Source organism: Oenanthe melanoleuca, chromosome 12 (genome assembly GCF_029582105.1).
Source record: "Oenanthe melanoleuca isolate GR-GAL-2019-014 chromosome 12, OMel1.0, whole genome shotgun sequence".
NCBI lineage: Eukaryota > Metazoa > Chordata > Aves > Passeriformes > Muscicapidae > Oenanthe > Oenanthe melanoleuca.
The window spans coordinates 10,633,968-10,651,290 of record NC_079346.1 but is presented as its reverse complement, the minus strand read 5'-3'; the positions used below and the strand labels follow the sequence as shown (position 1 = coordinate 10,651,290).

The following is a 17,323-nucleotide window of genomic DNA, read 5'->3' as shown; positions in this document are numbered from 1 at the left end:
TCTTGCTCCCCCCTTCTCCCCCCAGTGCTCTACCTCTAAATGTGAGTCTTCTCTAAACAACAAAAATTGCTACATTTCTCTTTTAAAGCAGTGATTTGGGGGGCTCTTTGGCTGGGGTTTTGGAAGCAGCCTCCCATCAGTGATGCTTGCCTAACTGATTGACTTTCTTGAGTGTCTGTTGCTTCCAAGCCCATCAGCTTTTATCTTGTCTTCACCCGTTGTAAAGTATGTCTTGTTTCTTCTAACACCTTGCAGGTCATTCTTCCAGAATGCCAGAGGAAAGTTCGCCAAAGCGGAGTCCTCAAAACATCCCATACAAGGATCTGCCCCATATCATCAATGCTGATGGGCAGCATCTCTTCTGCAGGTATTGGAAGCCAGCAGCACCTCCCAGGTGAGCACTTTTGAGCAAATGTCCTTTCTACTATCGCTAAATACAACTCTGTTAATGCAATTATTATTTACAGCTTGACTGGCATTACAGGGCTGTGTCCATGGAGCTTTACAGAGCCCCTAAGAGAGCTTTCTCTCAGCTGAGAAAGTCCCTACTGTAAAGACTGCATTCTCCAAACTTTAACTTGCTCGAGTCAGCCTTGCAGATGCAAAATGTGGAGTTACTGTCACTCCATGCACTGCTGGCTTGGTTGGCAGTTCAACAGTCACCAAGTGGCTCTGGCAGGTGGCTGATGCCTATCAGCAGTAAAGAACTATCCCCAAAATAATAGCACAGGCAATCAGGGGGGACAAGGATACAGGCTTTGGGATGGTCACTCTTTCTGATTTTCTCAGTGTCAACAAACTTCACATCAGCATCTGAGTTCAGATTCAATAGAAATAGTAGGGCAACTGGCACAGTGTTTGACTGCACTGCTTTTTGACTTAAATTATTTATACTTAGTAAATGATTCAGGGAGCTCTCTCACTGGCTGGCAATTGCAATTTCAAAACTGACCTGTGTAATAAACACAGACAAAGAATCAGATAGAGATTTTGTTTTCTAATATTTTTGTCATAATTTGAATAATCTCTTTAATAGCTTTCTGTGCTAATTATGATCCGCTGTGGCTCCCATAGTTATGATCTTTCTTCTTCCAGTATCTGCTGGCTTGGAATGTATTTGTGCTGCCACTAGTTATGAAGGTATCCACTTCATAAAAATCTGGATATTGTTTAATTGTTTTCCTTTTCTGCAAGCCAACAGGAAGAGCTGCGCTGATTTTATATAGCTAGAAAAACAGTCACAGGAAAAAGTTGTTTGATCTGCTGTAGAGTAGTTAAACTTTATCCTGACAACCCAACAGGTTAGACACCATCCTCTGCCCAAACCAGCTTCTGAGAGAGGGACACGGGTCTAACTTAGCTGGCCTTGGGGTTTGTGCCTACAAAACTAAGGGACAATGGGAATAGCATAGGGCTGTGTTAGCCCTCAGGTAATAGAGAGGGTGGGCAAGCACCAAAATCTACTGTCCCCAGAGGGGAGGACAGTGCAGCCACCCCACAGCTCCACTGCACAGGTCAGGCTGTAGGACAGGGGTCTGGTTCAAGATCTTCTGGTCCATAGAGCATTTTATAGTTGCTTCTACTCACTGCCTTTCAGAAACAAGGAAAAATAATGCTATTAACTCAAGGTTCTACAGTGAAACCAGGCTGTTTTGTATTGTACTGGTAATTAATCATTAACTACCCATAACATTCATCACCCAGTTGTGGATCTGCTTTTTTCCCACATTTAATTTCTTACCGAATTAGTAGTGGGTGGATGAGTCTTTGTTCCAGAAACGATAAGGAGCTCAGAGTGAAAACTTGGTGTCTAAGTCCTCTGGGTAGTTAATTTTTTTTAGTGGTCTGTGCCCCAAGCAGTTAATTAAGAGTGAACTTGTCCTAGTTTTGTGACAAGAAAAGTGGATGGGATCAGTGTTGCTCATTTACAAGGAGCTCCTGAGTGTGTGTTTGCCTGTTTGTGTGTAAGGAGGGGGCGTACTATTTATTATTAGCTCTTCATGAATTGTTATATATGAGAGAGATGGTAAGTGACTGAATAACAAGTCAGTGCCTGGATCCTGTGATCAAGAATGCTCTTGAAGTGCTTCCATAGGCAAACAAAAAATACATTGCTTTGCCCCCTTTCACTTTACATAAGAAGCTCTGCTTTTCCTTCTTCCTGTATAGAAGCTCAGCAACTTTCATCTAATTTTAAACATTCAGCCAAACTGATCTCTATATATGTATAGGGAGAGAAAGAGAGACACCTCAGGCGACTTTTACAGGCCTGTTACAATTTATTTCAAATACTGAAAGCAATTCTTTCAATCTCCTAACTCAATTGTTGATTCAGGTTCAAATCTTAAGGCTAATGAATGATGCTATAACCGTCAAAAGGTGGGATCTTTCATTGATCCATTATGTGCCTAATCCCAGCTAGAGCTGTAGAAATACCTCTTCACTGCAGATGCCCAAAGATTATCATTGACTTGTCTTCTATTAGAATAGAACTTATGGCCCTTGATCCCTCCCCCAGGGAGGGGGAAGACCCAGGATGTCTGCCAAAGGAAATATTAAAAAGTAGCCTTAGCGTGGGCTTGAAGAGCAGACAATGGCCAGGCAGTCTCTGAAAATGGTGATGACTGACAGACATTGCCCCTTGGAGCTGCTGCTTCTTTTTTATCTCCTTAAACAGACTCATAAATGTGGATAAAAGTCTGTGGCAGATTAATATGCTACACATATTTAATAAAAAATTAAACCACCAAAACCTATTTTTTTTCAGGAAGATGGAGAAATTTTGTGAGGCTTTATTGCTTCATGCTCACAAATACCCAGCTCTGATCCTGTGTGGTGTTGATCTGACTGATCAGCCCATACTGGTGCACATATGGAAGCTTTGTTACAAGTGCCACTGAGGCCAAGGTTGTCCTGCCAGTGAAAGGCACCTATTGTGAGTTCCTCAGCAGGGTCTGCTTTGTTTCAGGAGGGGATTTAGGTGATTACTTCACAGGAAGCTGACACACAAAGGCACTCAGATGTCATAATGATTAGATGGGGTAGATGGAGTAAGGAGTAATGGGACTAAGGAAGAAGAAAGACAGTGTTTTCTGCTTGTTTTTCACGTGGGAAGTCACTCCCAAGAGCAGAGCTGGGGCCTGGGTGTCATCTTCTCTTGCTGCCTGCTGGCAGCACTGCAGGTGCAGCTTCCCTGGCCAGCAGCCCTGCAAGCTGCCCAACTTGTTGAGCCAGTTCCATCTTAAAGTGTAATTAAGTGGTCTTGCTGAATGCAGCAGGGAAGGAAAAGCAGGATGTTCTGGTGTGGTTTTCATGTCTTGTGCCAGCAGCAGAATTTGTGGACCATGAAAATGGGTAACTCTTTGGCACCAAGTGCTCACTGCTGAAGGCAATGCTTAAGATCTGGGCAAGGCATTTTCAGGACTGTGTAATGTTGTTTGGAGGAATTAAATGATTTGAACCAAACAGGACTGATCTCATGCCTATAGCATGTCCCAGCAGCCAAAGAAACCCTACTTAATGGGAAACCAGTCATTGTATAAACATAAACAACTCCTCCATGCAAGGCTTAAACCTCTGCCACCACCCTGAGTGCTCCGAGACAAAATAGGAGGTAACAGGAGGTGAGGAATTAAGAAACCATGTTCTATTCCCAGCTCTCAGACAAAGCTGCTAAGAATAGAGGCTGATGAGGAAGGGGAAGGAAAGTTGGGAGGAGAAGTCAAGACATTTCCTTTGAGGCCCCTAAAGGGCCTGGGGAACTTGAGAGGTGACCTTCTTCCCCTGCAGTCTGTATCTCCATAGCCTTTTCTGGATGCTTCCTCCATTCTTGTCTCTGCCTAGATAAGCACAAGTAGTTTTTTCTGGGGCACTTTTAGCCCCTCTTCTTGACCTTTAGTAAACCCTGTGAGATTTTTTGACTCAGAATAATTTTTTCAAAGGTGCTCATAGCTGCAGCTGCCACTGACTTCAGACAGAGTGATGCCCCAGTCTCTCCTGGTAGATCAGTCACTTTAAGCTGAACACTCAAGACTCTTGAAGCAAGAGGGTGCACTTGAAAATGGGATTTCCAGATATCCATGAATCTGAGCTTCCTCAATCACCAAAGAGAAACCACCACCTGGCCAGTGAGCATGGTGCTTGAGTGTCTCTCACAGGGTGGTCTCTAGGAGGACTTAGAGGGTTGCCAGAATCCACTGTGGTTCTCTGCCTGTGGGTCACAGAGGCATTCCTGGGCCATTGTTAATGGACACTGGAATGGGTTGGCTCAACTTCAGACATCCTGACTACAGTTTAGGTAAACAGAGTTGCAATTGTCTGAGTAAACAGTGCCTTTGAAAGAATTCCTTCAGTTCTACACCTGAGATGTGTTTAAAAATACAAAAAGCACTCACTTGTCTATTTACTTTTTCATTTCTTTTACTCTTTGAAGAACACCTGCCATTCTTTCTGACTTGTTAGTAATGAAAGGCCAAGCCAATAAGGAGAAAACAGATTTCTCTGTTCCCCAAAGACTTTGCAGATGTGCCTGTGGTGCAGAAATACAAACCGCTTTTCTATTTGAACTGGCCCTTACATTGTAAATACTGCTTGATGGTTTTGGCATCTCATTACCAGCACTTCCATGCCATTTCCAGAAAAACAGTGCAGATCCAAGCATGAGCAAATGATAGAATTGAATTTGACTTTCAGACCTTTCCAAAGTGAATGAATAAATAAATAAATAAGCCAAGGTGAAGTCAAAGCAAAAGAAATCAAGTCAGTGATTATAATGTCTTTAATTATAGTGTATTGTGTTAGTCTCTAGAAATACTTACAGCAGTTTCTAATCAGTGCAATTCTTGAAGAACATTTTGTTTGCACTAATGAGGTCAACTTGAAATTAAAGCCAAATCTGTAGGATGCAAAGTGACTTATGTCAGCACAGTTTGCCATGGGATGAATTCAGCTCCCTCTGTTTTTCTGATCCCATTGCACACACTGCAAAGGGAAATAACAATGATCATTGTCAAATCAACATTCCAGGCTTTGCTTGCTGTATTGCTATTGCCCGAGTTTCTAAAGCATCCCTTCTTTTCATCAGCTGTGTATGTGTTCCTTTAATGCCTCTGTTATCTCTGCCCCATGTGACTGTATTATTCACTGTGAATGGGGGCATCCTTTTATGATTCCTTATGTGGTTCCAGAGGATGGGCAAATTAGCAAACCAGCTTCGTGTAAGAGGGACTCTGACAGGCAGGGGAGCAGCTTTGGTTCTCACTGCAAATACTTCCTACAGGCTTCTTCAGCAGCTTTTTTTTTTTTTTTTTCCATAGAATCCAAGGAAAAAGGTGAATAGCAAATGGAATAACTATTGTAATGAAACTGTCCCTTTTGCTCATTGCCCTGTTAGGATCTGTTTCTGAGCACAGGTGTACAACTTTGTCACATCAGTGTCTGGAAAAAAGGTGACTTTTGGAGTTCCCTGTTGTGAGTCTCAAAGCAGTAATATTTCATCCTGATCCTGAGAGCAGGAAAAAAAGCAAAATTAGTGTTGGTTCTGCATGCCACCTGATGAATTGGAAACAGTGCTGTCCAGCACAGTGAATATAAGAAGCAGAGGTAGAAATAGGAGAAAAGTCTAGAGATAGTGTTGTAAAGATCATCTTTCTGCTTATTATTCTGCCTGAGACTGAAGGATAAACAAACCTGACATCTGTAAAGCAAACAGTTCATTTGCCTTTAATTGGAACACAAGTGTGATGATCAGTACTGGCTTTGTGCCATCACCCTGATGGATGCCCAAGTTGGTCACACAGCATTTAGAGATCTACTGGTCCCTCCAAGAGTCTTTATCCTGGGCAGACCCTCCACTGACCTCTTCTTCAGCTCATCAAACTGGGAATGTTCTGAACCAGCTGCTTTTTGGTAATGACATAATAGCTAAAGCAGACAACTCAGTGCTCATACCAGGGTTCCAGATGCAAGAGCACTGTACTTCACTGCTATAAGGAATATATGGATTTAGTGAAAATAACAAAAGAGCTGCACACAGGTCCTTGCTCCAATTTCTCCAGCACTCATAGAACATCCCTTGGGAACTCACAGCAGCTCTTTTAGATCTTGTGAATACATCTACAAGAGCTGGCTGGTACAGCTGTTCTGGCTGGAAGAGGGTTTTTTTTCTAGATGTCTGTAGCAGAGGAGTTGGCCTTGCAAGTTCCCTTCCAACTGCTGTGACTTTGTCCTTTTTTGAGCCAGGGTGAACATCTGATCTCTTTGTTCTTCTAGGGAAATTGCATTGTTCTAAGAGCTGTCCCTGCAGACATATTTGGCTGAGCTGCCTTCCCAGGTCCAGGCCTGTCATTGTCCTAATGTGTTCCCACTTGAATGGAAGCCATCAGTGTTTGAAACCTCCTATTGTGCCTCATCCAAGAGATGTGACACAGCCCTGATAGCAAATGGCTGATTGTTCCAGGTATCCAAGTGTTGCATTTTGCCCATGAGATTCTCCAAGGTCCCTTACCTCATCCCACCCCAGTTCTGTCCTTAGCTACCCCAGCTATCCCTGTCCTGCACTCTACAGACATTCTGACGCTGTGTCAGTGTCAGTGTGGCTTATTATCCATGACAGGAAGGAAGGAAATTAGCAAACATCAGGCTAAGTAAAGTTTTTAGACATCATTAAAATTATACCTCCTCTAGGGTTTCCTCTTGCAGGCCAATACAATTTCACTTATGTTAACTGAAAGAAAAAATACTGGTACAGCAATCCCAAATACCAACCTTGGGCTACTCCCAACCATAAACACCTTCTAAAGTAGCCAGACTTGGGGGAGTTACTGGGTGGTGGTGGCAGGAAGGATCCCCAAGCTGACCAGACTCACTGCCCAGACCAAGGTGTCCCCTTGGAGCCAGGGAGGGAACAGCTGCTGGCAGCTGTCCTGGTGGCCACAGGCAGATTTACCTGGCATGTTCCTATGGGATATCCCCATCAGCAGGGGGGGGATAAATCCTGGTCTCGGTCTTCCTCTGCTTGGGAATGTGTTTGTTCCTGTTAGGCAGATGTAGTGTGAAGGGATTCCTCTTTTTGTAGCAGTTTTCAACGTCCCAGGATCTTGAGTAACACCAAACTTCATGAGTACTTCCACTGGCATGAGAGAATCCCCCTTCTGTGTCAGACACTGGCTCTCCAGCCAGGAACTATCTTTGTTTCTGTTTGGCAGGCACTCACTTGATGATTGAAGCCTCTGCATCTTCCCATACTGAGTGATGGCAAAGGCAACTAGCTACACCTAGAGAACTTGTGTCAGAAAACAGAAAAAAGAAGTCAATGAGGAGCAGAGAACAGGCAAAACACAGTCAAGACAGACACAATGCCCAGCAATTTACAGAATCAGACTTACATTTTATCCTTTCTTTTGTCTCCTTGTCCACAATCAAGTGTGGGCATCCAGTAAAGTGACACAAACTGGGGCTGGAGTCTCTGGATGAAAGCTGCCAGAGAAATAAAGTTATTCCTTGAGCAGCTGGTGGTTGAACAAGGCTTGATGTTTGAAGAGAGATTTTAAATAAAATTTACTAAGTGACAAATTAGTTGTTTTCTGTTGTTCTGCTACAAGTAAATTGTCTCAGCATCAATCCTTGAAAAGAAAGAACAGGGAAAAAAGGGGGAACAAAATATTGATGACTGGGCTAAAGCCAAATATTCAGCAGTAACAGGGTAGTAATCATTTGCTCTGGTGTTGTGTACAGATAGGTAAAGAGGAAATGTACAAACCACTGTGGATTTGGTATGCAAGAAAGATTGCTGATCTTTTTCAGACGTGTGTCTGACCTGGGATAGATGTCTTGCTCTGTATGGTTTCTTTCTTCTTTGCCCATGCCTGAATCTTGCAGAGTGAGGGAATAAGACCTAAATCATTGGCCTTTCTTAAGAACAGAACAGAATTTGGTTTAATTTGCTGTAGATATCAGCAGGTTAGTTGGTTCACCAACAGACAAGATGAGCTTATTTTTATAATTTTTCAATATACTTTTAACTTTTATTTTCAAAACTATCTCAGTGGGCTTTCAAATTCAACTGTCAATTCCAGAAATCAGCAATGGTTTAATTTGCTGGGTGAAAGGCATAAGGAGTGACAAGGAAGCAGTAATTAAATTTCTGTAAGATAACATCTAGCTGACTTAATGGTTAAGCTTTTTCTTCATTTTTTCAATTTTATGTGGGAGCTAGTCTACAATATTTGGAGCATTCAAATCTGTATTCTGAGCAGCATTCATAATCTCATGTCATTAAAAAGACATTCAAACAATCAGCATTTTGTCACCCTCTGTCCCTCCCCAAACAAGGGGTGTGGATCATCTCAACCCAGGTTGTCCTGAAAATGCACAGAGCATCTCTCTGACGTTATTAGATACCCACAAATTCATTAGGACAGAAAGATTTTTTTTAATGGATTTTGTTCTTTCCAGGCTCACTGTGGCCCCATGCATGTAGCACAGGGAAGCCATGGTGATGTCCTAACCCTGCTGTTAAGCTCCTGCTGGCTGCCTAGAGTCAGGTTTTTACTCATGCTGTGTCCATCCTTGCCTCTGCCATGCTGTGCTGCCACAGGAAAGGCTTTTTACCTCTGAGCTTCAGTTTATGTGGCAGTGGGAAGAATTGATCCTTGCTTGGGATGGGGTGATGGATCAGAGAACCTTTTGAGATGCCACTCATCTCTGCCTTGTGTGACCTCTGCAAGCAGCCTGGTTGCACCATTTGTAAAGCATTTTGGGTTTTCTGTGTGAGGAGTGCTGCACAAAAGCCAGCTGCTGTTATTATTTATCCTATTTATTTACTGGTCGCATTTCTCAGAGCTGGGGGATGGAAAAAAAACAAGCAATCAGCAGATTCACTTTGTTTACATTTCATTTCACTTTTGGTGTTTGGGGAATGCTGATTTGTTAAACACTATTCCTTCCTTTGAAGCCTGTAATTTTGCATAGTGGAAACATTGCCTCGTTCTTACACCCAGGTGTATATTTCTCTTTTGAAGCATTATTTTAGGGCTCTGCCCATCAGAGGTTTGCTCCCTGCTGAACACATTCTCCTCCACACCAGCTCTCAGGAATCCAAGGAGTCGAAGCTGGCCTGGCTGGTGGGGTTAATAACTGTGGTATTGAAAGTATTTGCTCTGGATATTGTTAAGGCTTTTTAAAAACGGCCAGAAATATGTGGTACAGTCTCTGGTGAAGTGTTCCACATGAAACAGCATTCCTGCAGCAGAATAACAGCTTGTGGTTTAAATAAATGTTGTTATTTCTGCTCAGCTGTAGGTGTACATGTATGTTTTGGTTCAGTGACTGCCAGATACTGTAAATGAGTATTGATTTCCTTTTCTATTTTAAGCTTTTCTGCAGAAAAGACATCCCACATGCCTTTGGCTTTCTTTCCCTGTACCTAAGATGATTGCAGCCAAGGACTCATCTAACTAAATACTCTTTTTTTTTTTTTTTTTTTTTGTTACCACCCATCTTTATTCTAGTAGTTGCACCTCAAGTAGGACAGGTCCCCATTCATATTTGGAGCTTAAAGCTATTACATCTGGCCCTTTTTGAGAGCAAATCAACAAGGCAGTGATTAAAACTCATGGCAGGTAGGTTCCTGATTTGTGTTAGCATGGCAGCCCTCCCTGTGAGAAGTGAAGCTGCCTTGGTGTTAGAAATTAAATAATATTTTAGGACCAAGCCTGCAGTAGCTAAAGCCTTTGGACACCCAGATTAGCTCAGTGCAGCCAAGAAATAACACATATTGATTTGGCAGCCATGGGCTGAAGTCTGAATCCAACTCTGAGGTCATCTGTAGATGACTTAATGGTTTAAACCACTGCACCTCACCTGTGATTAAAATTCATTTTGGTTCAAAACGTGAATAAATATTTCATCTTTTAAAGCTCCTGCTGCAGCGATCATTGTCTTAGCAGCATTCCACAGCTCATGTTTAACTGCTTCCATTCAACTTTCCTTCCTACCTCAGGTCTACAGCAAACATGGAATAGTAAATTAATTGGAACATGCTGAAAGCCTTGGCAAACGCTTTGCCTGTGACATTCCTAATTTCCCAGAGGAGTAGATGCTGATATTGATTTTGACAGAGCCTGTAAAGCCTCTTGCTGCAAAGATTCCTCTCCTAGCTGGGCAAGGCTGAAGTGCAGCACTGGGATGTGCCAAGATTCTGTTGGAAATTAATGTGTTTAATCTCAAAATATGTTAAAATATACATAAGCCCTTTATGATTAAGAAATAAATCCTTGAGTTTCTGTCTCCAAGTTTATGGAATAATTCCACCCTAGATTTTGGAAAATCTTGCAGAAAAACTTGGCAATTTAGAGACCCATGCTACCTCTGACATCTGAACTTATAACGAGTTTGTCAGTTAGTTAAGAATAACCAATTAAGATCTCTGCCAACACAGAGGACTGCTGACAAAATTGGATCAGGAAGATAAAAGTGAGGACAGGCAATTGACTCTGCAGGAAGTAATCAAGAGTTCCACATTAGGAGTGAAATTGCCTGGCCACAAACAGTATTATTGTGTCTAAGTATTTCAGGGAATTAAGTCTTTCTTTCAACCACTGCCATACGACTAGGAACTGCACAGTCACTGCTTTATTAAAAAGTTACAATAACAGGATCTTGACTTCACAGAACAGGTGAAGTGTCATCTCCTTTCTTGCTCCTTCTTTACTCACAGCTCTCTTCCTGGAAGGTGCCCCCTGACCATGACAGGGAGGTGGAAATGGGTGACCTTTAAGGTCCCTTTCAACCCAAACCATTTTGTGATTCCAAGCTAGTGAAGATTTGCCCACATAAGCCCCAAATGCTTGATCAAAGTACTTCATTCATGCAGGAATAGCTCAGAAACTTCTGACCCTCTTGTGCCAGGTGTGTGCTTTTCTGCCTCTTCCCAGGTGCTGGGGTGCTGAGCTGAATTCTTCCTGGAACAACTCTTTCAGTGCTGCTGGTCATGAGTTGTCTGTACCATCCACTCCCTGAAATAGCAGCATGGGACAGGAGGTGATCAGAATCTGAGCATGCCTAGAGTCTGAACCATGGAAAAGCCCATTTTTAAGAACCATTGGTTTGGGGGGGACATGGACTATGAAAAACCTCTGGTGCACCTGGGTTCAGACTAGAAGTGATGTCCTGCATGAAAAATACCTTGCAAAAGAATTGAGGTCAGAAGAAGCCTGCAGACTTGTCTTAGGGGACTTCAGCAAGTGCCACTTAACATTTAGATGTGGTGTTCTCTGGAGCACTCGATTATTTGTCTCTAACCACAAGCCCTCCTCAATAAATATTTGAAAATATCCAAGCAAGCACCGTGTTTCTAAGGACTAAAACAGTACCATGTACTTGTGTGGATCTAACCAATGGTAGGCTTTTACTAAATAAAATATTTTCCATCATTTGGAAGCTACAGAGGCGTATCTAGAACTCCTCACCTCAATACATGAATACTGCTGTCTATTTCCATCTTCTGTGCTATGCCAAAAAGGGAGATTAAATTGTCAAAATGTGGCTGGGATGCCATGTAACAAGCATTCTTGCATGGCTTGAGCTCATCCCTTAATGAAGCACACCTTGTTCCTTTCTAGGAAGCTTCCCTTCCTTCAGGGTTGAGTTGGATTTGTCAGGCTATGAACTTACAGCAGCAATAATGACTTGTCTCACTTGTCACTGGAACAGCTTCCACTGCTCTGCATATGCCAAGACTTCAAGGGAGTTCAGTAAAAAAGAACTGGTTTTGCACAGCTACTTTGAAACAGAGACATACTTCTACATTAAGAAAACCCTTTTTTTTGTTCAGAGAGCAGATGTAGTACTGAACTAGTGAGTAATGCTGAGTTTAAGTGATAGTGATGGTGCAGAAGAAGCTTCTTGCCCTTCAACTGCAGCTTTCTCATGCTTGGAAAGGACAGTCCATCTCATTACACAGGCCTTTCTATTTCCAAGGCTTTGCCTCACTAGGCAGTATCTGCATTTTGATTTCAAGAAGAAACTGCTACACGACTGGCTCAACAGTCATTTTTGTCCCTTTGGAAATCATTAAACATTCAGTGCCAGTGAAGAGGAGGGAGAGTCTGTGAAAAGTGTTCTTGCTCTTACTCCCTGTCTGTTGGTGCTCCATTGAGAGTGGTGGCCCTGCAGCCATCACTCATCTGCAGTGGCTTTGCTTCCAAGTCAAAATGAATTTTTAATAAAACTAACAAGAAGTATTTTATTCTTCCTGATTTCCAAGGGGATCTGTGCCAGAAACTCTCATTTCTTGGCATATTCTCCCTCCACGCCCTAAAGCTAATCTGAAAAAATTGAGGGTGATTTCAGGTTGACTTGAATTTTGGAGCTGATGTCTTCTATTTAAGCAATATTTGCACAGTTTTTTTTGAGAGACACTGACTACTTTGTGCATCTATCCCTGTAGCTCCCCTTGGGAGATGTGACCTCTATTTTATCTCCCTTGTAACCCTTGTACTGAGCAAGGGCTGAAGCAGAGCAAAGCACAGGACTAGGATGTCCAGTTCCAGCATTCCTTCCTGGGGCAGTTCTGTCCCCCACATCATCCCTTCCTTGGTCCTGTGTGTTTGGCAATGCCTACCCCTTGTCTTGCTGGAAACAGGTGTCATAATCCTCCTCTCAAGGCTTCCTGTGCTCTGTAGAAGGGCAGCAGCCACAGGAGAGCTCAGATCCACCCCTGGGTTGCCCAAGTCTCCAGGATCTTGTCTGTCTTGCAGGTTCAGAGCTGCAGGTCTGGCAGTGAGTTCTGCCAAGGCAAATCCCATCTCTGATATCAAAGTGGAGGAGTTCTCCCTGGGGCAGTCCACGTAACCCTAGAATCCCTTCTCCCAAGTTTTATCCAAGAAAGGGGTGGGAAGATCCAACCCATGAATTTTAAGCTACACACCAGGCATTTCACCTCTGATCTCAGCTTCATGTCCCCTAAAATATTACTTCAAAGCCTCCTTGAAACTAAATACAGATGATCTTAATGCTAACTTTGCAGAGATTTACCCAGAGCTATGCAGTTGCAAGGACCCAATAATTCTTTCTCTCCCACCCCCATCTGAAATTTCCTTCCTCTCTTCTCCCTGTATAAGACTGCTCATGAGTTATTCTCAGTGAGGGCTTGCTTTTTGAAAAAACTGCAATAAATCAGCTTAAACTATTTCTGCACATTGTTTTGTGCTGGCTCTAGTTGGATCCTGTTGAACCTTTTGTTATGAAATATATTTGTACTAACCCGTTCTGTCTCTGCTCTGCTGATTTATGATGTCTGCACTTTCTGAGGTGGCTGGAAAACTTAGCCATGTTACTCCTTCTGGACATCTTGGCAGTTCTGGAATGTCCTCCTCACTCTGTTCTTGTGAGGAGTTGTGATTTTGGGATGTAGGATGAGACCAGGCTTGCAGACACGTTCAAGAGGATTGCTTACAGGAGCAGGCACAGATTTTAAGACTGAGCCTAAATCTCTGTGGTGTAAGACTGCAAGATGCTGCTTAAATTAACAGCAGCCCCTTTGGAGGGGCTTGCATGGGAACCAAGCCTGAGGAAATGAGGAAGTGAGGAAAGAAAGAGGCTTATTTTTAAATTTCCAATTTAGGATCTGAACAGGAATAAAACTACTGATTGTACTAGTCCAGATCAAACCACATCAAACACAAATGTACAGAGCCCTCCACCCCCACAAGCTCTGCATAGTCAAGCAGAAATTATGTATTGTGAGTATAGTGCAGGTTCCTTTGACATGTTCTTTCATGCATAAAGGTTTTGCAAAGTTAAACCCCAGAGATAAACTCCTCCACATCCAGAGCTCTGTGCGGTATCCATGCTAATGCTGTATGGTCTGTGATTTTGAGAGAAGGTTGAGAGAGACTCAGCTCCAGGCTATTGACATTATGATTTGTTTTTTCACCTGTTTTAGGAAAAATAGTGATACAGCTGCTAGAAAGAGGTGGCTCCCCAGAGCCTGAGCATAGATGGCAGGGCTGTGGGGCAGCAGGGCAGAGGCTAAGAATGCAAAAACCTGAGCAAGAGATCAAGAAAAGCTCCTGGGTGTAATGCCTCCTTGAAAAATGGATTGGAATTGGGAGAAAAGTCACTCCCAAATACACCCTCAGGGGGACATAACTCAGATGTTTCCTAGAGGCAGAAGGATGGCATGAAGGGACACACCTGACTCCATAAATATTCCTGTCTAACTGGAGTCACTGGGCTGAACTCATGGCTAGCTGGGTAGGTCACAAGCTTGCATAGCATGAGCCAAACTGCTATAGATTTTTGTAGCCCCTACACACAGCCCAAGGTTTTTTCAGGGTTGCCTTGGGGCACAAATCACCTCCAGAAAAAAGAATGCAAAAACTAACTCAAAAAGCAGATACAGAGATAACCCCCTTCCCAGTTTTAGGTCTTACACCCAAAGCAAGGGGCTGAAGAACCCTCCAGAGAAAAGGGAAAAATCACAAATAGTGAACAAAAAAATTATTCTTCACTACATGTTCTTGTAAATTATTAGCTGGAGTTTTTTTGGGTTTTTTTTGTAATCTTTAAGCAAATACCAAGGGTAGAAAATTAGATTGACACTTAAACCTCAACAAATCTTATTATATGATAGATATAATAGTGAGGCCCATTCACTCAGCTGACACAAGAATGAACACCTTTCCATTATAATACACATTGGAAGCAAAATACACACAAAACATTTTTAACACACTAAAAGATCTGTGAGCAATTATCTAGTTGCTTGTCCAAAAACATCACCAGTTTTTGGTAAATAAAAGTTAATTGTTCAGCTACAAAGGAACTGATAAATCAGCTCAAACAACACAACAAAACGTAGTACTTAAAGCCAGTCATTTTTCTGGCAGCTTAGCTGGCTCAGAGCTTTCCTGTCAGTTAGTTTTTAAAAATTACTTTAGGAATTTAGTGTCTGGAATTCAAAACTGTGCAAGTCAGATGTTCTTTGTTAAAGTTGATCTGGTTCTGGTAACGACATCCATAAGACCAAATGAAAAGCACAGTTGCCTAACCTAGAATAACATGGTATTATCTTGAGTTGTGAGGGTTTGATTTAGGAAATCACTTCTGGGTGTGATTAAATCAGTCCTTATTCCAGACAGCATATACAAATCCCTTTTTAACTTTTATCCTGTACTTTGAGAGTCCTGTTGACTTTTATGTGTTGAAGAAAGTTTCCTGAGGTTAAGGCAAGTACTTATATATTATTCTGAAGAGAGATACTTTTGAATGGGGTGGAAAAGATTGCATTTTTCATAAATGCAGTCATAGGAAGCTTGTCTTCCGTTCTTTAGTTCAATCCTAATGTTTTGGGTTATTTTCTGGCAATAAAAGAATATGCATGGGCTCCCAGAGAAGTGGCTCTGCCCTTGGAGGACACAAGATGTTCAAGTCACTCCATCCTGCTTGCAAACTTCTTTGTCTAGTTCAGTTTCAACATGAATTTTGTTGAAAGCAAAGCAAGAACATGGGTTTTACACCCAGCAGGACCCAAGCCCTGAGTGGTGTTTCAGGCCTGCAAAGTGCCTCAGCACAGAAGCTTTCTGGGTGTGCTTTCAGTGTATTTTTCTTCTAAAAGCCTTGGTTTAAGAGGGCTCTTGCTCATGTGTGTAAGTCCAGTGCTGCAGTTTATTTTCCCTAGAACTGTTCTCCTCCAGCTGGCTGTGGAATTGCATCTCTGAACAATTGTCTTGGCCCTTGATAAGACAAAAAAGACAAGTCAAAAAAGACAGCAATAAAGAAAGGCAGAACCTTTAAACCTGGTACTGCCTTTCCACCTAGAACTGCAACCCAAAGCATGACCCTGCCCTGCAAAGCTGCTGCCCACACAAGAAGTGAAATATTGGTGGATGTGAAGCTACAGTGAGAAATAGGGAAGGGTTGGACACAGCCAAAGCTTGGATCAGCTGGTGGCCTCTCCAAGAGGCAGGACAGAAAAACAACACACTGCCTGTGTTCAGCCTGACCTCCACAGCTCCCTCCCATCCTAAATAAAGGACAGGGTGTTTGCAAGTGTTCTGTATGAGCCGTGGGTGTGGCAGTGCTGTTTTACAAAGCTGCAGTACAGGAGGGACTGATACCAGTCAGGGGCCACCGGCACAGTGGGGATGTGAGAGCAGGGACAGGCACTAAACACAGCCAGGAGTTGATTTGGACAGTAAAGACAAATATTATTCTGCCTTCTTGTGTAATAATCAGCTGCATCTGTTTGCCAAGCTGAGCAGTACCAGGAGGCAGAAACCTGCAGTGGGGAGGGGCAGGAGGAGGAGGTGATAAAGGTTATGGGAAGGGCAGGAATCTGCAAAAACCATCTGTTTTTAGTCAATAAAGTGGTTTCCTTTAATAGCCCGTAATTGTTGTTGCAGAGTTAGGTGAGAGCAGGAGTGGGCTCTGTTCCTGCCCAGCCCACACCCTGGCTCTGTGTGCAGGCACAGGGCTGAGCAGGGAGCCCTGCCTGCCAGAGCTCATCCTGAGCAGCTGCCGCAGCCCAGCTATTCCCACATCTTCAGCAAGCACTGCCCCCAGCCAAAGCCAGCTGAAGCATCCAAAGATGTGGTCAGAGGCATTAGAATTAGCAGGGATTCAGGCACAGGCGTTTTCCAGAGAGCTTTGCAGGCTGTGCACAATGTTTTCTGATACGTGCGAACTTCCACGGATTTCAGCAGCACAACTGCAAAAGCTGGAGGTGAGGAAATTTCTCCCCATTACCAGTTTGATACATGGCCAAGACACAAACCTTTTATGAGCAAAATTCTCATTGAGACTGCACAGAAAGGCACTGCAGTCCTGCAAAACCTCAAACACTGCAGGATCCATATTAATTTTAAATGACTCTGTTGAAAGCAATCTCTGATATTCTGTTATTCCAGCCATCGTGGTAAGGAAGGAGAAGACTGTGACTTAAGAGCAGGGTTAGCTCCAAAAATATTTACATACAAGAGACAGCTGCTGTCAATCAATCTAATAGTTTATTGTATTTTCCTGGCAGCTTGCTGGTGAAGATATGTTAAATCATGTGTTTGCTACACTGTCTTCAGGTATTATTTGCCAAATCTATCCCTACTTTGAAGTGGAAAATTGGAGATTAAGTGAAAGAGCCAAATCCTTGTTCAGATGATGCTCATACTAATTTCAGATTTTGAAGGTTGTGTTCAATATATGGCCCTTGTGCTTAGACCTGAAGGCTGGAGCTAAGGAGCTGTGTAGATGTGACCTAGTTTTTGGTAAGAAAACCACTCTCACTTTTTATTGAACAACAGGACAGGCTGATTTTGTTTCAGTG

General features: G+C 42.8%; 1 protein-coding gene across 4 annotated transcripts in view; it reads left to right on the top strand.

Annotated features, from left to right (window-relative positions):
- The window catches only part of MGLL (monoglyceride lipase), a 101,548-nt gene that overhangs the window by 41,267 nt on the left and 42,958 nt on the right, over positions 1 to 17,323 (top strand). For all 4 annotated transcript variants that reach the window (XM_056501138.1, XM_056501140.1, XM_056501137.1 and 1 more), the window contains one exon: positions 256 to 394. In XM_056501138.1, the coding sequence (XP_056357113.1) occupies positions 256 to 394 (139 nt within the window). The remainder of the gene's footprint in view (positions 1 to 255; positions 395 to 17,323) is intronic.